Source organism: Neodiprion fabricii, chromosome 2, assembly GCF_021155785.1.
Source record: "Neodiprion fabricii isolate iyNeoFabr1 chromosome 2, iyNeoFabr1.1, whole genome shotgun sequence".
Taxonomy (NCBI): domain Eukaryota; kingdom Metazoa; phylum Arthropoda; class Insecta; order Hymenoptera; family Diprionidae; genus Neodiprion; species Neodiprion fabricii.
The window spans coordinates 2,297,743-2,320,349 of NC_060240.1; the positions used below are offsets into that span (position 1 = coordinate 2,297,743).

General features: G+C 39.3%; 3 protein-coding genes across 5 annotated transcripts; 1 reads left to right on the forward strand and 2 right to left on the reverse strand.

The window, feature by feature from the left end:
- Positions 1 to 327: 327 nt before the first annotated feature.
- On the reverse strand, positions 328 to 8,327 carry LOC124174574 (transcription initiation factor TFIID subunit 4). 2 transcript variants are annotated; one of them, XM_046553782.1, is made up of 10 exons: positions 6,759 to 8,327; positions 5,859 to 6,071; positions 4,205 to 4,321; positions 3,779 to 4,114; positions 3,139 to 3,279; positions 2,545 to 2,804; positions 2,231 to 2,397; positions 2,009 to 2,139; positions 1,742 to 1,924; positions 328 to 1,573 (listed from the first exon to the last, which is right to left on the reverse strand). In XM_046553782.1, exons 1-10 carry the CDS (start codon positions 7,761 to 7,763, stop codon positions 1,295 to 1,297), a joined length of 2,832 nt encoding a protein of 943 aa, XP_046409738.1. In that variant the 5' UTR covers positions 7,764 to 8,327; the 3' UTR covers positions 328 to 1,294. The 2 variants fall into 2 exon arrangements, with proteins under 2 accessions (XP_046409738.1, XP_046409737.1); XM_046553781.1 differs by having other exon boundaries at positions 5,796 to 6,071.
- Positions 8,328 to 8,716: 389 nt separating this feature from the next.
- On the reverse strand, positions 8,717 to 17,976 carry LOC124176887. The gene is made up of 8 exons (XM_046558722.1): positions 17,775 to 17,976; positions 16,675 to 17,622; positions 14,634 to 14,807; positions 14,018 to 14,535; positions 11,645 to 12,242; positions 11,259 to 11,441; positions 9,794 to 9,967; positions 8,717 to 9,673 (listed from the first exon to the last, which is right to left on the reverse strand). The coding sequence occupies exons 2-8, from the start codon at positions 17,318 to 17,320 to the stop codon at positions 9,150 to 9,152; spliced, it is 2,817 nt and encodes a 938-aa protein (XP_046414678.1). The 5' UTR covers positions 17,321 to 17,622; positions 17,775 to 17,976; the 3' UTR covers positions 8,717 to 9,149.
- Positions 17,977 to 18,984: 1,008 nt separating this feature from the next.
- On the forward strand, positions 18,985 to 22,555 carry LOC124174583 (peptidoglycan recognition protein-like). Of its 2 annotated transcripts, XM_046553801.1 has the most exons (5): positions 18,985 to 19,463; positions 20,712 to 20,828; positions 21,128 to 21,298; positions 21,442 to 21,510; positions 21,608 to 22,555. In XM_046553801.1, exons 2-5 carry the CDS (start codon positions 20,768 to 20,770, stop codon positions 22,126 to 22,128), a joined length of 822 nt encoding a protein of 273 aa, XP_046409757.1. In that variant the 5' UTR covers positions 18,985 to 19,463; positions 20,712 to 20,767; the 3' UTR covers positions 22,129 to 22,555. The 2 variants fall into 2 exon arrangements, with proteins under 2 accessions (XP_046409757.1, XP_046409756.1); XM_046553800.1 differs by lacking the exon at positions 18,985 to 19,463 and having other exon boundaries at positions 19,881 to 20,828.
- Positions 22,556 to 22,607: the final 52 nt, after the last annotated feature.

Genomic DNA, 22,607 nt, shown 5'->3' on the forward strand with positions numbered 1-22,607 from the left:
CGAGTTGTGGCTATATTCTGTTGTACCAACATTGAAATTATCACTATTTAGTATTTTATGTGTGTAATGTATATTAGATATATTGTACAAATTATTTTATTCCATACTATTTGGACAACGTGCTTTTCTTTTATTCCCGTTTTATTTAATTTTCTCCTTCTTCTTGTCTGTACGTCTTTAATATTATTCATTATTAATTAATTATTTATTATTATTATCATTATTATTTGCAAAAATATGATTTACTATTTTAACAAAACCTGTACGCTCATTTTTTTTTTTTTTTTAATTTTTTCCATTTTTACTTCAATTTTCTTTTCTCCGTAGTTTTTTTTTTTTTTTTTTTTAATTTTATTTTTTAATTTTTTTTATTTCTCTTATTTTACACACTAGCGCAACACTGTCCAAAAGTATAGGTCAAGAATTACAATGCAGTAGGCATTATACACACACGCGCACATATATATCTCATATACATACATATGTATACGTAGATATGTACACATATACATAAGTACATGTGTGTATACGTATATATATATACGTACATATGTATATATATATACATATATATATATATAATACGCTGACGTCATCCGTCACGTTCACCCGTTCAATCATTTAGTCATTCGCTTGATCAATCATTTCATTTGCACGCCATATATACACACAGTTCTATATGACCTAATACGCACACTACTCTCGCCATATGTATTATTATGCTACTCGATATCAAAGACTATATATCCTTGACGACGACGACGGCGACGGAGACGACGACAAGGAGAGGAGGATCGATGTGCTCATACACTTTGCTCGATTATTATAATCATTGATTCAATTATTACATTTGCTTTCATTTTTTTTTTTTTACGTTTTTTTTTTTCATTTGTTTTCATTTTTCTTCTCTTCACTCGTGTTTGAAAAATAAAGAACGATCTATTTTTATTATACACTTAAAAAAAAAAAAAAAAATTCAGTCATTTACAATATAAGAAGGGGAGTGACGGAGTCTCGGGGGTGATGGGGAGAGAGGGAGGGCCGGGGATAGCTTATAAATATTTAATCGACGTTGGTACACGAAACGAATCGTTTACTTTTGAATGTATATGAAAATACCAGGCCAACCTATGGTGAGTTTCATTGTACACGTATGACGAAACACCGGCAGATATGCAATAACGACAACACCGCGGTGATGATCAGGGTCCAATGAGGCCAGCTCACGCAAGACCATGCAATTTGGGCGCCAGGGATAGGGCGGGTCACTCTCGTTCCTGCCCCTCGCACAACATCACTTCAAGTATGACTTATAAAGCGTCGTACTCCTACACGTCTCCTTCTCCTGTTCCAACAGGAACAAAAGGTCTCTGTAGTTGACCCTTTTTAGCCGCGGTCTCATCGGCATTTGCCTACTAAGACCGGACGTCGAAGAGTTCACTCCGCTTCCACCACCCGTCCCTCCCGGCGAACTGCCGATGTCCAATTTTTGCTTCTTGCGTGGACCGATCGCTTGCAAAGCCGTTAGATTCGCTTCTCTTTGCCTCAGTTCTTCCATCTCGGCCCGTTGCATCTACAATGAGATATAAAATACTTCGTAATTTTCTGAAATATCTTTGCCGAAATAATTAAGAAATAAAGTGAAATTTCGTATCGGAAACTGATGCCGCCGACATATGTGAGAAACTAGTAAGATCGAGTCTTGTAATTGGGTATCAAATCAAAATTAGACGGCGCATACCTCCTTGGCTTTAGCCTTGAGTTTGGCTTGTTCAGGATCTTCGGTTTTGGCGCGACTTTTCGCAGCTCTCAGAAGTAATTCTCTTTCCTGTTCTTCGTGCCGTCTACGCTCTACCCTGTCGAGTTCCTCTAAAAATTTCAACTGCGTCCTTACATCCTGTGTAACTTCGTACCTAGGATCAACCTGACAACAACAACGATTGTTAGGAGCAAAACTCAGAACTACATGAAATTCCATTCACGGCATGCTCAGATCTGCAAACTTTACCTTGATGAGGTCTATCCTATGTTCCGCTATTACTGCAAGCTTTTCAACTAAATTTTTTAGCCTCTCCTGGGTAGCGTGCGAAATTAGCGACGCGACTTCCGCGTTGGGTTCTTCTAATCCGTAACTTGAAACTGGAAGGATAAGAATTTGTATGTTTATAAATAAATGGAATGCTTCTCAAGCGAAGAGATGAAAAATGTCAAGCACAGCCGAAGAAATTACCTATTTGTTTAATCCTTTGCTGTAACGGAATCATGTGTAAAAAGACTTCGTCTTTACAAGACCGAATCTGCGTACCAACAAATTCAGTCGATCCAAGAATCCTCTGCGATTCTTCAGCGAGATTCACACCTCCCATAGCTGCTACATCGTTTATATCGTCGTCACCGCTGAAGAAGTTACGGTATGAAAAGAAAAGTAAAAGTTACAAAAATATCAATCAATGATTAATAGCGACAAATCTCAATAATACCAACAATTTCCAATACTCTTATTTGCTATGTAGATACAAAAATTCGCAATGCACGATAACTTACGTGTATCCTGCCGAAGAGAAAGTTTTCTTCTCTTTCTCTTTAGCCGTTGGTTTTGGAACGAAGGAAGGCACTACGGCTTTATTCTGGGTAGTAGTGGTGTTGATAGTCTTGCCCTGCGCTGTGGTAGCAACCGTCTTAATGACGTTAGCGACAGGTGGTTTTTGAACGGTAGGAGCAGTAGGTCGAATACCGCTCACCGCCACTGTTGTTTTGACCGTGTGTGTCGTCGGGCTACGGACCATCGTCACTACCGGTCTGATCTAAAATATTGTATTGCCGAACTTTTCTAGTGAAACCAAAAATACAGCAATCCATTTAAATATGGATGAGTTAGGGGGGACGCATATCGAAAACAAAGTTAAGCATCCTTGTGCTAGATCCTAACAAGGTTTACGGATCTTGAAGAGACGGTATCATCGGTAAATTAGAAATAAATGCTAAGAAATTACAATTGGAGTTGACCGAATTTAATCCGATCTGAACAATGTCTCAGCGAAACAGAACATTATCGAGAACAAAAACAATGAACTTCAACTACAAAAGTCCAAGAGAAAAAATACGCAATGATCAAACTTTATGTGAACTCAACCATACCAGTCTCTGTTGGATTTGTTGTGCTGGTCGTTGAACCATCGTGGTTGCCCCTGCGAGAGGCGCCATAACACGTACTTGGGTTGTCGTTATGCCTCCTCCCACTGGACCCGTAGCTACAGCAACAGTTGGCCTCAGCTGATTCTGGTAGGAAACATAATGTCAAGTGAATAACACGCTCGAAGTTTAATTAGCGATTATTTAACAATCGAGTATTTTACATAAGAGCGATTCGGTCAGGGTTGTTAGTTTTTTTCCCACTGAATTCCCTATTTTTCCCAAGTTTTCAATGTATAAAATACAAGTTTGTTCTGAAGCTCACGGGAAAGAAGTTTGTAGTATACACAATTAAGTACGACGGTAACAATGAAACGTTAATTTAAATAATGAAATGCATTCAACTTATCTAATAGCTTATGAATATTTGTACTGTAATATAAGTATACCTCCGAGATATTTAATGAGCGTTTATAATTACGTGAAATTCCTCGACTTTTCCAACATGACAAATAATCCCCCCCAAAGAACATCTCGATTTGCTAGGTCACGTAACAACCCTGATTATAATTTAAACATGGACGGATATGGACAATATTGATATGAAAATTTTAATACAACAGTTTGCCATATTGAATACACCCACCTGTGCCTGAGCTACCGACGTACTGTCTGCTATGGAGAAAACAACGTTTGCAGGAGGGGGACGTATGCCTTCAATAACAAGATCCTTGGTGACGAGGGACTGTCTGAGAAGCGGCAAGCTCTTCTTGAGGAACCCAATGAGGCATGGTTGAGGCGAGGCATTAAGCAATCTTTCAAGTCTATCACAAAATTCTTCCGGTTCAACTTTAGTATCAATTAACTCTTGAATCAACGTCCGAACATTTCGTTCCACTGCTTTAGGTTCTCGACTAGACAACTCTAACAAATTTGCTAAGAATTTACGGCACTTTTCTTTGGTATTATCTGTGGTTTGACGCTGAAAAAGAAGAATTACACCATTTTTATTATATTATTAATTCGCGATGGTTGTACATGACACAAAGACAAAAGTCAACATGTTTTTTACCTGGGCAGGAGTTTGTGCTGTTGGAACTTTAGTTGCAGCAGGTATTGGAGCTGCGGCTGCTACAGTAGTTACAGTACCAGGAGTCGTGGTCACAGTTGTAACACTTGCAGCTACCGTCTAGATGAAAATTAATCATTTGTAACTAACCTCATTGCTTTTCATATTTGCGATATTGAGGAACGATATGAAAATCCGTTCAAACATTTTTTTTTTACTAGATGAAATTTTGTCAATCAAGGAAGCGTTGATTTTCATATCGTTTTCTTTTACTACAGTTGCAATTTGAGGGAAAAATAAAAAAAAAAATAAAAAATAAATACGTAATTTGCGCAAACCACTACCGTTAAAATAATGCACCACTACTACTCACACGCAATTTCATGTCACAGAACAAATACAACGAATAAGTAAATAATTTCGGCAATCACACTACACGTATAACAATAAAAACGTGATACAAATATGACAGAATTTGCATTGTCATTACAGAAAACTGAAGGGCGCGTAATCATCAAGCACTATGAAATTCACTTCTATACCACTAGCAATATTTTTTTCATGTCTAAATAGCCGTTTAGCAGTTGGACAATCGTGTGGAATTTATGCTAATGGATATATCATTCCATACTTAAGCTGTGGGAATAGTATACAATACAAAAAAGACAAAAAACGAACTAAATTTGTAAATAATAGTAGAAATTAATACTTGGACTGAGATTATGAACTTTGATTGATTTTTTGTAATCAAACGTGGCTATTTGAAATGAAAAAGTGAATTGTACCTACTCAAATAGCATCACATAAACTGACCAATTACATATTATCAAGCATTGTAAGAACACTTTGATATTTCTACTTAACAGACATGCAACCGACATTGTAGTTCGGGCTCATCGAAAAATTACATGGTAGCTTAATCGAGAATATTAATAAGACTGGTTGCAAATGGTCAGTGGTATTCAACACCTCAAATAATACCGTGTGACATGAATATAATAGCTAAACATTTTTAAAGTTACGAATTTCTATTTATCATTGAAACTGATGATACCGACGAATTCAATAAGTTTACTTTTAGTAATTCAGAAAACTTCTTTTCAATAGTAGGAAGGCAAAATTTGCAATTTAATAATTTCTGTCAAAAAAATATCCTGAATAGTTCAAAATGATAATAAAGTGATACAATATATGCAGTGTGATGCATACCTTGCGATACAGAGAAAAACATTCGAGTGACATCTATCGTAAATTCTAAATCAAATCATATGTCCAACGAAAATTAGTTAAAAATGATATCAAATATTACGTCGATGAGAATAAAACATTGACGGAGGAAAGAAAACGGTTACCAAGAATCATTCCACGTATTTCTTGTAACAAATTGACAATTGAATTTACAGTAAAATATAAATCCAACTTGGACTTGTAACACTTTCCAACAAAGATATGCACGGTATATTGCCGTTCTAAGAAAAAAGGACAAAAAATGAAAGGAAAAACCACTATTCCAATCAACTAAAGTCAATAAAACAGTGCAAATCTACAACGCCACTACATCAAGAGACTCTTACGAGTTATGAGTGTGCGTCACCTGAATGGGTTTTCTTAACGTGGCGAGTGGCGGGCCAGTGAACTGAGTGTTCAGCCTACTTACAGCCGGCACAGAGGTTAGGCGATAAGTTGTGCCTGCGGTCGGAGCAACCACTGCGCCTCCGGCAATACTGTTCGGGGTGACATTCCCTCCCCCAGGGGTACCTGTGGGTGGCGCCGGTCCTACCCTCAGCAATTGGTATTGCCCATTCTCAGTTTTCAAAAGCAGATGTCCCTGGGTTCCAGGTTGAAGACCTTGGAGGGCCTGCAGTGTTATCTGAAATGCCAAATTCCCAAATGTTAAATCGGTTTCATCAAAATCTGGTAGTTTCATTGACAGTGAATGCGTTAACAATCGATCGCTGCTAGGAATAAACTGGCCATTTGTTTCCGTAAGCTGAGAACCTTGAATTTGAAGATTATAACAGGAGAAGATTCGGTAGTTTGCAACTTTTGTACACGTATTTTACTTAAAATATAGTTTGAAATCGTCATCGGATGAAAAAATCAATTCTGCATAGCTGAAAACCTAAATAATAAAAATTGTAACAAGTTATTCAAACTTATAATGATTTTTTCTTTTTGAATAGCCGATAAACTGAATCTGCGTTTGAGATCATAAAATGGAAATTGTTAAAAAAAAAATGAAAATAGTAATGATATTGCGCACATCAAAAATGATTCACTGTAAACATACAGCAATCGGTGCTGACACATGGTTTGCTCGCTTGAGCAAGAATGAATGGGCGAAACTGTTTCAAGGTTATTGTAAAATAGAAAATAAAAAGACAGTTCTGTGATTGACAAATAAGTCTTGAAAAACACGAGATACATAAAATACCAGTCACTTTTGATATTCTGCAAGGTTATTGGAGGGATTGCAGAAAAGTTGATACCGAAATATTGGCAAGAGCAAATGAATGCGAAAATGATGAATGAAAATGTCGTTAAAAAAGCATCTTACCCCGGGTGCACCAGGTCTGGCACCGACCATGTGTTGTCCAATGACGACCCTCGAGGCAACTTGCTTGCCCTGCTGTTGTCCAGCGACAGGAGTACCGGGCCTCATAGTGTTTACGTTTAAAATTTGGACATTGCTAGGTACTATGGTAGAAGTGACGCCAGCCTTCCCTTGCAGGGTGCTGCTGGTGGCATTCCCAGCCACTGAAACGGGAACGGACATTGGGACGGAAACCATTCCCCCAGGTGTGGCGCTAGTCTTTATAACCAAGGCAGTGCCACCCCCCTGCTGCTTGTTGACATTAGCCGAGGACTGGCTGTTGGCCTGTGTTATAGAGCCGATGTTGTGAGCAAGGCCAGAGGTAGTCTGAAGCACAGTCTGCGTGGTCACCCCTAGACTGCCGTTGGGTAAATGGCCAACTGTTTGGGTGGGGAATGACAGCCTGTTGTTAACATTAACCACACCTGTGGTGGATATGGTCTGTCCCTGTGAGGGATACACCAGTTTGACAGACTGCTGGTGCTGCTGCTGTTGCTGATGTTGCTGCTGCTGCTGCTGTTGTTGGTGATCGTGTGTTTTGGTTATATTAGTAATGTTCGTTTGTTGATTGGTTGTGACTTGGTTTATGTAGGCGGCAGCGGGAATTCCTGACTGTGGATGCTGTTGCGATGTTGTATGCGCTATCGTGTTCGAGGTGACGACGTTCACCGGCAACAGGGTGCTGGTCGTGATTGACTTGCTCGGGTCCTGGGATATCAGGTTGTTCATCGAAGTAGCACCGCCGTTAGCAACCCCATGTTTCAGTCCCGCGGAGATGATGGTACCCCCGTTTGAAATCCCACTGTTTAACTGATGGTTTTGATTAACCGAACCGGAGTTCACTTGGTGGGTTGAGATCGGCGGCGTTGATGTGACCAACTGCGTCTCGAGCGAACCGACGATCGCGTTTACTGCGGATTCATCGACGTCCGTACTAAGAGCTTCCTCCAGAAACTTAGCTGACGCCATTTTCTTTCAAGCTCCAACTGTAAACTGAACTGCGCATGCGCCTACAGAAAATTATTCCCATCGTGCATTGCCCCTAGCGCAGCTGAAAATTGAATACATCATATCTTCTGTTTACCATCGGGCAGTACACGCGCAAATCGATATTATTCCCCATAGTATCCTCGTACTGTTTACTTCTTGTTTTTTCCTCGCTACTTCTTTATACCGGCTATTTCGACGCTGCTCATTTTACGCGTTACGTAACGCAGTGAACGCCTACTAGCCTTGCGTTAATGCCTTTCCCTCCTTTACACCTTCTTTTGATATGGCTGCATGTCAATGAGTAGAACACCAAAACACGTCACCCGCCAAAATGGCCAGCTCGGAAATAGTCAACCAATAAGTCATTTCAAACTCATTTCTGGTCCCGATTAGTTTAAGATTCGCGTAGTCGGTTTCGTTCTCGTTTTTTCTTTTTCAATTTCTTTCGTTTAGTTCTTCTCTTATTATTTCCAGATAACATTCAACACAAGTATTTGTTGATGATTCGATAAACAGAAATACTATTGACCATAAACTAACTCATCACACGAGACTGGACACTCGTAAGTTTATACAAATGATTTAGCTTTGTGCGTTCACAAAGTCATTTCAACGCCGCAGTTGCTGTCCCATGGATACAGGAGGGTTTCTATTATTACTGCGACGTAAAGCCACGGCCATGCGAATCCACCTTTATTATGCCCGGTAAAACAGCTGCACTTTCGAATGTTGCAATTTCGAAACGCCAACTCAAAACTTGGACTGTTATAGGTATTACAACAAGCTTTGTTTGAATGATTTGCTCTCGAGATATTTTATATTATAATATCTATGTTACAATCATCCGATTTCTACATACGACAAATTTTATTAAATATTTCGATAAATTAAAACGTATCAAATCACTTTTGAAAACTATTACAAATAACAACTATACAAAACAATATCTTTATTAAAAATCATTTCCAGTCAAGGAACAACAATATTTTCATATCAACGATACTAATTCATGAAAATTCTGTGTATACTTGATATTTTAAATTTACTCGAAACACTAGTAGTGGCATTAATGTGGGACACTGTACAAGGCTTTCGTTTTGAAAAAGACCCCTCATTGAGGAGAAAATGAGATTTGATATGCAACACGACTTGTAATACATGATGAAAAAATACTAGTAGCAAAATGCTGTATACACTTACATTACCCAAAAATTCGGCATGAAATAAATAAGATATGTAAGACGAAATAAAAATGAAGTACCTATTAAGAGTTCCCAGTAAAAATTCACGATACCAAAGAAATGAAAAATAAATGAGTATACTGCTACCCTTGCACATATTGGAATCTCATCGATCCGAAGAATGTCAGGGTGTGGGGGACCAATGTGGATACGTTTTTATAACATTGTATAGCGCGTCACCAGGGCTGAGAGTTCTGGAAACCTGTCGATGACCTAAAAGCTTATAATTTCTTGCAATCCTCCCAGTCGTGACACCGAGGTCTACAAGTTGTTGAAGTGCGTGCAGCTGATGTTTCGATGGGGTGACGGTATTATACGTCCCAATGAAAGAGATTCCGATACTTCTGGCATTGTAATCGTACGAATGAGCCCCAACGTAGTCCCAGTTACGGCCAATGTATACGTAACCATCCCCGCCAATCAGAAAGTTGTAGGCAATGTCGTACCAATTTCGAGATTCTATGTGATAACATTGTACTAATCGGACTCGATACACACATGAAGATTGCGTGTGGCAAAAATCAGTTGCAGTATGGCTGATGATCACGTAGGGGACTGGATGCTTCAACTTTGCCGCGGGTTCCACTGGTGGCTGTGCGCCCCATTCATCTCGTGTAACAAATCTAATCATCGTGCCCAACGGGAGGCCTACGAAAATTGAAATAACATTAAAAACAGAATTTTTAATGTAAAATGATTTCTCAAGGCATTTATAACGTTGGGATATGTTCATAACTTCATTCAATATGCGAAGATTTTGTCCGTTACCATTAATGTCTACCGATGAGTCGAGAATTTTTGTAACAGTGGAGATTGATGGCATATTTAAATCTTGCGAGTATAATGCCATATTGACAACTACCGCAGCGACGACGCAGGATCCCATAGCACACATCAGAGCTATGGATCGCCACGATAAAAGGAAAGACCACCATTGTGTCACTGAAAAGATACCCAATTTTCTTTAAAGAACAGTTTAATTTGACGTATTAATTTCCATTTTTTTTTTTTTTTTTTTTTTACGACAGAAAATAATCTTTCGGACCTTGAACTATAATCGTCGACCTTTCTTAAATCACTATAAATAAACAGTGATTTTCTAAATCAAACATCAAAATAAGATATGACACTGACCGCAGAATGATAATAAAATCTTCATATCTAAAGTTCACAATGTATTGTTTTAAGGTGCCAGTTTATCAGCTCTATCTTTTAATGATCTTAAATCATATGAATAGGACTGAGTTTAACAGATGGGGGATTCAAGTTTTGGTATGGAGATGAATCCATTCGAAAATCAGACGGCTTTTGGTATGTCTGAGTTAGAATTATTTCAATCCTAGCAGCAATTGGGAAAATACAAAATTGCAGTTCATAGATATTTCGGATCTTCAATTAGGACGGTTCCGTGTTCACGATTAATTGTGATTCGCCGGAAAATCATTATAATCGGACCACAGAGCTGATTTGTAGTATCGCAGTTGCCTAGAAGTCTTCCTGCCTCCCATATAACGACAAACTCGTGATAACGCTGGAGTGTCACTGTTGTAACAATCCCGCAAAACCGCGTACAGCAATCATATTTAACCGTAAGCATTGACAATGAGGGTTAAAAATGAAAAAAGTATCGGTTCACTTGCGTATGTTGAAGTTAAACTTAATTCACACCGGGACGCGACTAATAGTCCGAAAACTATAAGTAAGAATGCGGCCATTCAATGTTGGCATTGACGACAATGCATGCGATAGCTGTTATAAAGAATATCAAAAAAGCGTAAAGCCTGAAGTTGTGCATCGAAATTATTTTCCACCGTAAGTAAGCTAAGTGAGGTCAAAATGCACAAGTTACAGCATAGCTAGTTCACATTATTTCAATAGGAAATTGTATATTTTTCGTCGTGCGGTACATACGATAATGAGGTGGGACTTTCCCACATCCTATACCAAGTAGCATGAACGCGGAATACAAATATTCGTCAGACTTTGGTTGAAGGAAGCTATGGTCCAGCATTGTTATCAGGAGTTACGTGTCGAAACTGTACAATGCGACAATTATACTGTTTTAGATTTTATCCAGAACAGATAGCATGAGACGAGACTATTAATTATTTTCAGACAGTTTGAATTTCATTAGAATAGCCGTGATTGTGCAAATTTCATCTAACCCAAGCAATCTGGGAAATCGAATTATAAAAGAAGTTGCGATGATTAGATTGTAAGATTTGTATCTTACCATCGCCGTCTGTCAACCAGTCAGAAACTCTGAAGAAAATTGGGATTGACGGTAGTTCCGTATCCCTCAAAAGTAGGACTGCACTAACAAAAGTGGTGACAAGACAGAATCCTACAGTGCACATCAGAGTGCACATCAGAGCTATGGACTGCCACGTTGAAAGCAAAGAGTGCCATTGTGTCACTGAAAAAATATTTCTGATTAATGAAATTTGTTTACCTACACGTTTGCACAAACCAACTGGCAATTGGTGTTCATGTTTGCTAACTACAGTACTGCTCACTAATGTTAATACTCACTGCATCAGGCTCCAATGCTCTAAAATCGTTGAAGAATGGTGACAAAATACATGGATACAGACTATCGGATTGGGTATTGATATTCACCTTTACGGTCGTCCTGTACGTTTTGCGGGTCTACCGGTTTCGTAGAAGTTTTCAAGTCTTCATGCTTCGGAACTTTCTCACCAGACTCAGAGAACTCTTCGCCAAGTCCGTCATCGGATACAGTAGACTTTGCGTACACAATTTGTTTGATCGTAACGGGCCCCTGGTAAAATGTTTTATTTCCAATGTGAACATTAGTCGAATCTTTAATGCACACGTCGCCAAAAGCTGGTGCATCGCTGATAGGAAGCAGGATGCCGTCGTCCACGAATTGCTGCTGCTTAACACTGGGTACATTGATATCATTACTCCACATTTCAAACACATGGCTATCCAGGGAATCATCAGAGTCACTGTTCTGTGTCGAAGTGTACTGATTGCAGACATTTTCGTCCGTCGTCTGGATTTCCACCCTGCTTTTAAAACTGACAGCGTCTAGCGATAAGGCGTCGCAGGAATTCGATGAGTGACCAAAGTCAGCGTCCTGCCCGATGTTTCTGGTCGTCGCTCCTCCGTGTTCGCCGGGGTTCTGACCACCGTTTTCTTGGTCCTGGTACTCTTGTTGCTGCGCCACTGTCATCATCCTCGCGCCCCGTTTTTAACAAACTGCCAGCATCACCCGCGAATATTCTTCCTTGTCTGGATTCTCTCCAGAGACATCTGTCTACCGTTCCTTCTTCTCCATTTATTGAACAACGGGTTTTCTCCTTATTTCTCTGACGCACGTTCGACAAAGATTACAATGTGCGCATTATATTTAGAGTCCGCGTTGATACACATCACACAATGTTCTTTCTCATACAACGAGTTACGCGCCGCGTGCCGTGTAGTTCTTTTGCGGTAGATATGAAACCGACGCTCATGTCGTAGGTACTCATATGTTGGGTTCGCAGAGATGACCGTGATAGTCATTCAACCAGACTTAACTAATTGCGGAAGTCGCAGGCACAGACGAGAATCATGAAATGCATATGTCACACGAAACATGTGTTTTTTTTAATGGAATTATTTCAGAATTTTAATAATTGTCAATATTTACACATAAGGTGCTGGAGGATAGACTTGAGCTTTTAAAATTATGACATGGGCATATTTATCGCGTGCCGGGGTTTTCAAATTCAAATCCGCATTTAAACGATACCGCGCTATATCACGTGATCCCAGTCTGTGTGTTCTAAAAGTCATCTTACCACCAACTAGACGAGGATCGAAATTCACCGCACGACAAAATTGCCGTATATTTTTGAATTTTGCCGTTTTGAATCGAAGCAATTACGTGCAGGTTATTAATTACCATATCACCTACGCTGAAATTTCTTTATTTTTAATTTATTCTGCAGTGTAGAATTTTGCTAAGACTGATTTCTGATTGGAGAAATATAGTATGTATGTGCACGTAAATATGTCGCGTGATTGATACCATGAACTGAATTTAATGTGATGTACATGGATTGAGGTAACATTGAGTATATGGACCCAATTTTTCGAAATGAGAAATAATCGTACTGTAAACAAATGTCACAAGCCATTATAATTTTTGATCCCTATAACGCATTAGATCAACACTATTCTGATTCCAGTACACTTAGTTTTACTGTTTCCACTTCAAAATTGATAGCCCAAAGATTGGAGGAGTCAACTTATCGAGTCTATAACACAGGTCGACGAATTTTTTTCTTCTGAGCTTAGATATAAATAAGTAAATTTGATTTTGTACATCGAATAATAACCAAAATCTTCATTTATTACTAATGAAGTTTGCTTTTGTCTTTTTTACGTCCCGAAGTTCTTGGTTGGTAGCTAATCTGAGTGCATATTTAGAAGAACAAGGAAAACTTTTTCACCAAGATATGATGGACGTTGAACGACATTATCAAGGTCATTAGTATAATGAGAGCATGACTTGAGATTACGTTTGGGATTTGACACGAGAGAGTCCACACAATCATAGAAGAAGTACAAAAAATATTCGTTTCTGAACTTTGTTGAACAATTCTTTTAAATTTGTAGTATATTATTAATTATCAATTTTGAATGCAAGTGATTTATATACGAAAGTGAAGTTTGTTTAGTTGTAATTTACAATAAATGTTTGAAAAAATAGACAATTTTTCTGATAATCCGAAATATCACTCTAGTTTCTGCAAAAGCAAACTTTATCTAATACATAATTTTTTTTATTAGTTACATGGAAGAAATGACAATTTGACATCTAGAACCCAGACTCAAAATTCGTGTCCACCGGTGTAATGGTAACAGAGAAGAAATTTATCAGACAAAACTATGAATTTACGGAAAGACTAATAAGGAAACGTTTAAAGGAGAGCTACACTACATCGTATAATGGTATTTTATTATACTCGTACAATATTACGGCGTGGGGGACCAATGTGGCCACGTTGTTATAATATTATACAACGCGTCACCAGGGCTCAGAGTTTTCGAAACCTGACGGTGCCCTAAAAGTTTATAATCAGCAGCAATTTTCCCGGACTTTACTCCAATTTCAATAAGTTGCTGAAGTGCCTTCATCTGGTGATCCGAAGGTGCAACGGTATTGTATGTCCCAATGAAAGAGATTCCAATGCTTCTCGAGTTGTAACCGTAGGCATGTGCCCCGACATGGTCCCAGCCGCGTCCAATGTAGGCGTAAGCATCACCGCCGATCAAAAAGTTGTAAGCAATATCGGACCAATTTCTTGACTCTATATGAAACGTCTGGGCGAAGCGGACCCGAAACGTGCACGTCGACTGCGTGTCGCAAAATTCCGTCGCGGTGTGACTGATGATCACATAAGGAACCGGATGTTTCAACTTTCCTAGGGGTTCCGTTGGCGGTTGGGCGCCCCACTCGTTCCGTGTGACGAATCTCAGATTGTTGAATGGTAGACCTGCGCAATTATCCAGAATATAATCAAACGTCGTAAGTAGTTACACAAATTAATTGTACCCTCCGGTCAGAAGAAACGTCAAAGTTTGTTGTACACACCGCTAATGTTCGTCGATGAGTCGGAAAATGAGGGCGTAACTGGGTTTAGCGGCAAGTTCGAATCCCGTGAGAGTAAGACCACACTGACGACCACCGCTGCAACCAGGCAGGATCCCATCGCACACATCAAAGCTACGCATCTCCATGTTAAAAGCAAAGCGCAGAATTGCGATACTGAAATAAATTACATTTCTTTAAAAAATCAATCGAACTTAATGGACCAATTTTATTTACCTATTTATGTTCATAAAATTTTGGTCCTTTTTTAAATACAATCATTGACTAACTGTATGAGATGAAATTTTAATTTTCAGCGTAAAAAATGTATCATCATATGTATTTTCAACAATTAATTCAGAGTACGACGGTAAGGATTATAATTATCTCTCATAAGCTCTGCCTGAAATCGCTGCGACTGAGTATAACCCAACGATTTCCGAATATTTTAAATGACAGCGTATGCGGTCCGCGTTAATGGAATAACAAGTGTTAATATTCCACGTCCATATGTTTACATTCGTCAATTTCAAGGCGGCACTGAATAGCTACGTCATCTCTGTAGTTTTGCCAGGGAAGTGTTCGCACTTAAAAACCCCAGCGCATCCTTTAACGCTTATAAATTCATTACATACTTCGATTGGTGAAATTTCGGAGAACCAATTTTTATCACTAACAGGCTTCCGCTAAAAAAACGAAAGGTCTCCGTATGACCGCGGTTAAAAGTACCTAAATCCGGTGATTCGATAAAAACACTGGAAATCTCTATCACAGCCCTGTATTTACGTCTGACTCGTGTTTACCCGTGTTTAAAATATCTGTTTACGAACTTTCACCGCAATCATGCTACCTATGGACTGCGCTGTACCGATAATTATAACAATTTCCTCGTTTGTCAAGGCCTTGCAATTCCTTCGAATACAGTATCCCTGTTTCAACAAAGCGTGAGGATAATCCGCAAGCGGGAAGTTAAACTGCGGATACGCAGATAAATATAAGAATTATCAATTAACCATTAAATTGTCCAAAAAAATCAGTTCACTCGAAATCGTAAGTACTAATGGATCGCTGTATAGTTTTCATTTGGTTACTAAAGCTACTCACTTCGGCGATTACAAATCTACCAAAAACCGGCAACACCGTCTATTGGTACTTAAGTGAAAAACAAAAAGGGTGACAGACAACATTGCGATAAATAAAGCGCACGTATTATAATAACCAGTATTAAACAGCCGTCTGTTTATCTGCGCGTTAAGTAGATGATGGCGGCCATGCTAAACTGCAAGTTTTTTCACTCAAGATCTGAGAATGTTTCTAAACTCGACACTTTAAAAACTCGGATACTTTTGCACGATCCAAGCACGATTGAGAAGTGTTGAACCTTATTAAAGTTTTATCCGCGTCTTTGACGCGTATATAAAGAAGTTATACGCAACCCTAGAAGGCCTCCTATGTATAGGGGGCATTCTACGTCAAATTCGCAGCCCTGCATGTACCTTTTTTCTTTAACCAACATGGAAATACAAAAAACTGATGAAAAACATAGTAAATATCAAGATCCCACTATCGTGTGTTGCTTAAAAATCACATTTCAAATCATAGAATCTGTGTAAATTTTTCCAGATTTAAAAAAATGACGTTTTCGGAATTGGTTGTTCCATTTTTTCAAATTTCACTAAATAAAATTCCGAGACTTTTTTTGGGTCGGTATGAACATCATACTAAGAAATTATTAAAATCGAAGACGATGAGGTACATGGATTGCTAATTTGACGTGGAATGCCTCACATAACCATCATATTATCACGGACCGTCAATGATCCGTACGACGTCAAGGCGTCAAAGCCGCAATATACAACTCAGACCACTTTAATCACGTTATCCATTCACAGCGTAGTGCACTATTATACACGTTGCGGTAGAAGCAACGACGAAATCTTCGAGTAACGCAATAAAATATGCCTTGTACGGTATGCAATAAAAACTATGATGACACATGATTTTTGATTGTGACACTGAAAACACTGATACTATCGATAATCACCTTTACCATCGTCCTGCACGTTTCGAGGATCCGCCGATTTGGCCTCAGGATCAACATATCGATTCGGTATGAAATCGGTCGGCAACCTATTGCTGGGTAGTTTCGAACTAGAATCACGATTCAGATCATCCTCGACCAAGCCGTCCTCGGCAACGTTTGGATTCGCGTAAACAATTTGCTTGATGGTAACGGGACCATTGTAAAAAGTCTTGTTCCCAAAGTGGACGTTTGACGAGTTCTTCACGCAAACATCACCGAACGAGGGTGCCTCGCTGATGGGAAGAGCGACACCGTTGTCGAACTGCTGCTGTTGGGACAGGGGAACACTGAGATCATTGTTCCAGGAACCGGTCTCATCTCCCTCCAGGGAATCATCAACGTCACTGTAGATGGACAAACTGGACTGACTGGCAACTTCGTCGGTCCGACGGACGTCGGTGCCAGGCCCAATTCGAACACAGACAGCGGAGTCTGTTCCGTAGCCCCGATCTTCCAGAGACGAGGTAGCGTCATCGTCGACGTCCCTGATCGTCACGCCCCGACGATCATCAGGTGTCTGATCATCGTCGTTCAACTGGTTACGCTCCTGGTGCTCGTGCTTGTCCTGATCATGGTGGTACTGCTGCTGCTGCGCGACCGTCACCATCCCCACGCTCGGTTCATAGCTGGCTTTAGTCAGCTTAGCTATGCGTCCTCGACAATCGAATGTTCGCAGCTAATTGTAAGTGTCCGCCCGCCAGTTCCTCTCCTTCGTTGGTACCAAAAAACGTTGTCACTGCCTCCTTTTTTCCGTCACTAATTTGTAAGTATTATGCTGTCTTTGGCCGATAGTTCAGCTCCAAATGTTCATGATCACTGTTTAGGTACCAGCCATCAGCCGATACATTCTCTTGAGGTATTGATATTCCAAATGATTATAACGTTGTTTAGTCCGTGCAATTGGTGCACCTGTTACGGCATAAAATTATTGACATAGATATTATATATACACATATACGTCAGTTATATGCATATATGACACGCAAATGAAAAAGCCAAACTCCCATCGTGGATGTATGAGACTGGATAGCTAATGTTACTCCTACAAAGAGGTGACTCACCTGACAATTGGGACTGCATATGGAGAGGATTGACTGCAGTTCTATAACGCCTGTCACGAATCAAGGCTAACTTCAGATCGGTGAAATCGCGGCACCATCGCTCTTCGCACCGCTTTTACTTCTGTATGATCGCCGGCGGTGAAACTGCGCGGGGAAATTCCGCGTCCGAATTGATGAGCATACATTAACCGTCGATGTCACTGTTCACTGGTGAAGAACATGGACTATTCGACTCTCGTTCTGTCCTTCGACGCCAATGGATGTCGTCCCCTTCCTCCACGACGATCGTTTCTTTCTCAATATTTCAACATGCAGCAAACTGTGTGTAACATGCAGATGTGTGGCAGTCACGAACGTTCGAACCACAGACGGAAGTATGAACCGGACTGTAAACACGTTTTTACTTCGCCATACATACACGTAGACTGTACTGTGGGTTTGTTATAACGTTGTGCGGTATGTGTGTACAGAAACAGTGATTCGTTAAATAACTCGTCACACGATCTCAACTTTGGCTTTTAATACTTTATTCCAAATTCGAACACGGAGAGTCGTTAAGCCAAGTTCTGCTAGTCATTAAGTTTGAAATTGGTTCAACTGTTTTTCGGGAAATTACGGTCGCCAGTCACGTCGTTAATGCGTCTAAGGCTCATTTTCAATCGCAATAGTTGTAACACAACTTTCGTCAGCTATTGTTCCTAATCAATGTCGGACTTGACTGAAGTTAGTGGCAAAGTTTGCTCTTATCGAAATTCTAAATCCGAAGTAGATTCGAAAAAAGGAGTTTGATTCCGAGGCCAGGACCTTGCGGTGAATTCTTTTCTTCCACATCAGTTTCAAGTTTCAGAGAAAACAAGCCCGACAATGAATCCAAAGTTCATGAGAATCGTACAGTCGTATTGCGATGACGTGTTGATACCGATGAAAAACACGCTAAATGAGAATCTATTGAACGAAGCACAGAATCAGGCGTTGGAAAAATCTATTTTGGTTTTTAAGGTTCCGGATGTTCTTCAGATTGTTGTGATTTGTTGATTTTTTGTAAAATAACGTTCCTTTTATTTTTATTTTCCGTTACTTCTGAGCTTCACAATAAGGTTTGCACTTTGTAACCGCCTCAAGATGGAAAAACCGGACTTCGATAAACTGCAGAGGCTATCGTCGAGAACTGAACAACGTTTATAGGTATATATTGCAATACCGATCTTTTCGTTCGCGTCAGATAGCAGAATGTAAAACAAACAAAGCGTGTGTATATAGACAGTGCGTGTACGACCCTGTTATGAGGAATTGAGATAACGTGCTAATTATTGACATGATAATACTGTTAAAATGACAAAGAAGATTAGCTGCGGTTGAGGAACGAGACAATATGCTACAATTATTCTAATATTATTTCCCGTGGGCATGAAAGAGAGTCGATTGTTGTTATTGGGAAATCTTATTTCGATCACGACTGGCGGTAGATTGTGCAATTGATAAGAAGTAAAGTTTTGCGAAAGAGTCAATGCGCAGTTATAATTTCGCGTTTCTATTTTCGAAACGATTTTAAGGATAAATAAAGTAATGGCATTTAATTCTGATACCGATTCACTGCTACCAAGTAACGGGACTTAATTGCAGGCAATTCAAGGAATATTATTCCGATCAATTTTATTCACGCACAAAGGATTATCGCGAACTGATCACGTAAGTTCAAGCAGGTCTCCGTTAACAGGGAAAAATACCAGAATTAAAACCAATGGCAACATGATCCGGTGTAATTGCAAAAAGATAACGTGTCTGTCTGGGTGCGTTTCTTATTCTGAGAAACTTGTATATCGCGTTTAACCGGCGGCAATAAAACGTGCCCAAGATTTCTGCTTGTGTGTTTCTTCTTTGACTGCAACCTTTGCACCGCTAATTGCAGCGGCTTGTTACTGTTCGCAGTAGTTTTATCTTTGATGCAGCAAATTTCGTCGATGTAGCATATACGAGTACATAAATATATTCGATGCCGAATTATTATAATTGTTATATTTTTTCTTGTTTTGTTAACATAAATTTATGATATTAATCGTATATCAAAAATATCGTTTGCAGAATAATGGAAATTAAGGTACACTAAACGTAATTCACACAATAATTTTAATGCGTATAGATATAATATGTGCAAAATTGATTTTTTAAATATTTGAGTAAAATTTTTGCAATTAGAATCACGGAATTATGTGAAAGGGATTACACCGGTCAACACGAATTTTCAGTCTGGGTTCTAGATATCAAATTGTCATTTCACCGACGTAACAAATAAAAGAAATAATAATTTTTTCAGACAATTTTTACTTTTGTCGAAACTAGATTCGAGAAAATTCTGTTATGATATCCGTCATTGGTGATTATGGAATTAATTAGTTAAAAGACGAGCAACGAAAAGCAGGATAGCATTTACTGAAACGAAGAATTGAACTAAAGAAACTTCACAGTCAGGTTATTGCCTGGGAATCCTGGGAAAAGCTTACTGGAATACTTGAAGCAGTGACCTCACTATTCTAACAGATACACTGAATAACGATTTACCATAAACAACACAGGTCGACAGAAAAGTTTTTTAGCTCGAGTTTATACAAAAGCAAACTTTATTTTATTAGTTACGCGGGAAAATTTAAATTTGACGTCCATAAACCACATTCAAAACACGTCTTGACCGGTGTATTCTGTCTTTGGTTTACGTAACGTGGATACTTGTTTATTTTGGGCGCATCGGACGAACTCCGACATCTCACACTGATTCTAAACAGCGAATAAGGAAAAACGTACGAGCATCATTCCCATTAGTATGCGTATGTTAATGTGAACTGTGATTCCCCACTGAATTAAGTCGCACACCAGGCCAGTAGCCGGTGAATCTTTAAGAGCGGTGTAACACTTCAACTAACGATAGTTTACCATCGAGAGAGCTGCATGAAAGGCAATCACTTTTGCAAAAACGCGCGCGCATTTGCCAGTCAAACATGGGTTACGAACTACGCCGAGATAACCCAGCAACCGATGCTGATACGTCGAAAGTATTAAGTACGAAAATTTGTATATCTTGAATAATTGCGTAGCGTCAACTAATGAATCAGTGAATATATGTTGATGCATCTGTATTTTTTCACAAAAGACAGATGCGAATTACACGACATCGTCTCAGAGATGCTGTTTGTCAATTCAGTACTCGTATAGCTATATAGTATATTTTATATGAGTGAAAATTGACTGAAGTGCACAGCTTTTGTTCCGGGGAAAATTGCTGATCCGAATAAGTGGCAGGATGAAATTTACAAATAAGTTTCCTAACGTGAAGATGATACAGAGGTATTATGTTTAAGGTACACAAAGGCGAGTTATCCTGTTGACTTGGCAAATATTGGCTTTCATATTGGGATTGTTCCTCATTGCCGCAGTAATTACAATTTTGGCCTTGCTTCGGCGAGATTCATGCTGTTCGTCACCGAGCTACGCTTATCCAGAATCTCTCATTTCATCGATGGATGGGGACGGTAATGTGAACTAATATGGAAAATTTACAATCATTCGTTGCTATGGTGTTTAAGTTGACTGGAAATTTATTGTGAAATCTTTGCATAACAGTATCGATTCATACAGAATGATGTGGAATTCATTGATACGTTTTTTTACACAGATCTACCGTCGAACTTGCCGCTGACCCCGGTTAACCCCACATTTTCCGACTCATCGACGAACATTAGCGGTGTGTACAACAAACCTTGACGTTTCCCTGACCAGGGGTTACAATTAATGTTTGTAACTCGTTACAACGTTTCATTATAATCTGGATAATTGCGCAGGTCTACCAATAAACAATCTGAGATTCGTCACACGGAACGAGTGGGGCGCCCAACCGCCAACGGAACCCCTAGGAAAGTTGAAACATCCGGTTCCTTATGTGATCATCAGTCACACCGCGACGGACTTTTGCGACACGCAGTCGACGTGCGCGTTTCGGATCCTCTTCGCCCAGACGTTTCACATGGAGTCAAGAAATTGGTCGGATATTGCTTACAACTTTTTGATCGGCGGTGATGCTTACGCCTACATTGGACGCGGCTGGGACCATGTCGGGGCACATGCCTACGGTTACAACTCGAGAAGCATTGGAATCTCTTTCATTGGGACATACAATACCGTTGCACCTTCGGATCACCAGATGAACGCACTTCAGCAACTTATTCAAATTGGAGTAAAGTCCGGGAAAATTGCTGCCGATTATAAACTTTTAGGGCACCGTCAGGTTTCGAAATCTCCGAGCCCTGGTGACGCGTTGTATAATATTATAACAACGTGGCCACATTGGTCCCCCACGCCGTAATATTGTACGAGTATAGTGGATTGCTATTGTACGAATTGGCATAACGCTTTTTGTCATATGACCTTTTTTTTCCAATTCACGGTCTTTGCTACAAAATTTCTCATCTGTTACCCTTGTGAATTTGATTAGTTCACTCCTAAATTTTGGGTAGTCTAGTTTTTAGGTGAAGTATAAGTAACAAGACGGAAATACAGTTTTTCCGCGATACTTGTCATCACACATTAAAAGGAAAGAGTTTATCGGTATAACCGACCAATTTTCGTGACGATCTCGAAAACGGCCGAGTGAAAAATCTGGAACTGACAGGACTTTGCAGCAAAATAAAAAAGTTTTGATGGAAAAATTAAAAGAATAAGATATATATAAATTTTTAAAAACAAATATGTAAAGATTCGTTGAAATTATAAAAAGTGATTTTCGACCATAACCAATATTTTTCTTACGTCGCCAAAGATGATAAAAAGTAAAAACATAAGAAA

What these genes read in the sequence shown, in the direction of transcription:
- LOC124174574 (XM_046553781.1), bottom strand. Translation starts at nt 7,763, where the DNA reads ATGGCGTCAGCTAAGTTTCTGGAGGAAGCTCTTAGTACGGACGTCGAT. An exon ending in TTCTCTTCGGCAGGATACAC is followed by an intron (nt 2,398 to 2,544) that starts GTAAGTTATCGT and finishes TAACTTCTTCAG; the next exon opens with CGGTGACGACGATATAAACG. An exon ending in ATAGGATAGACCTCATCAAG is followed by an intron (nt 1,925 to 2,008) that starts GTAAAGTTTGCA and finishes TGTTGTTGTCAG; the next exon opens with GTTGATCCTAGGTACGAAGT.
- LOC124176887 (XM_046558722.1), bottom strand. Translation starts at nt 17,320, where the DNA reads ATGGTGACGGTCGCGCAGCAGCAGCAGTACCACCATGATCAGGACAAG. An exon ending in CGTGCAGGACGATGGTAAAG is followed by an intron (nt 14,808 to 16,674) that starts GTGATTATCGAT and finishes AATTTATTTCAG; the next exon opens with TATCGCAATTCTGCGCTTTG. An exon ending in CACATTGGTCCCCCACGCCG is followed by an intron (nt 12,243 to 14,017) that starts TAATATTGTACG and finishes GCAGTTTGTTAA; the next exon opens with AAACGGGGCGCGAGGATGAT.
- LOC124174583 (XM_046553801.1), top strand. Translation starts at nt 20,768, where the DNA reads ATGGGTTACGAACTACGCCGAGATAACCCAGCAACCGATGCTGATACG. An exon ending in TTCATCGATGGATGGGGACG is followed by an intron (nt 21,299 to 21,441) that starts GTAATGTGAACT and finishes TTTTTTACACAG; the next exon opens with ATCTACCGTCGAACTTGCCG. An exon ending in CTCATCGACGAACATTAGCG is followed by an intron (nt 21,511 to 21,607) that starts GTGTGTACAACA and finishes ATAATTGCGCAG; the next exon opens with GTCTACCAATAAACAATCTG.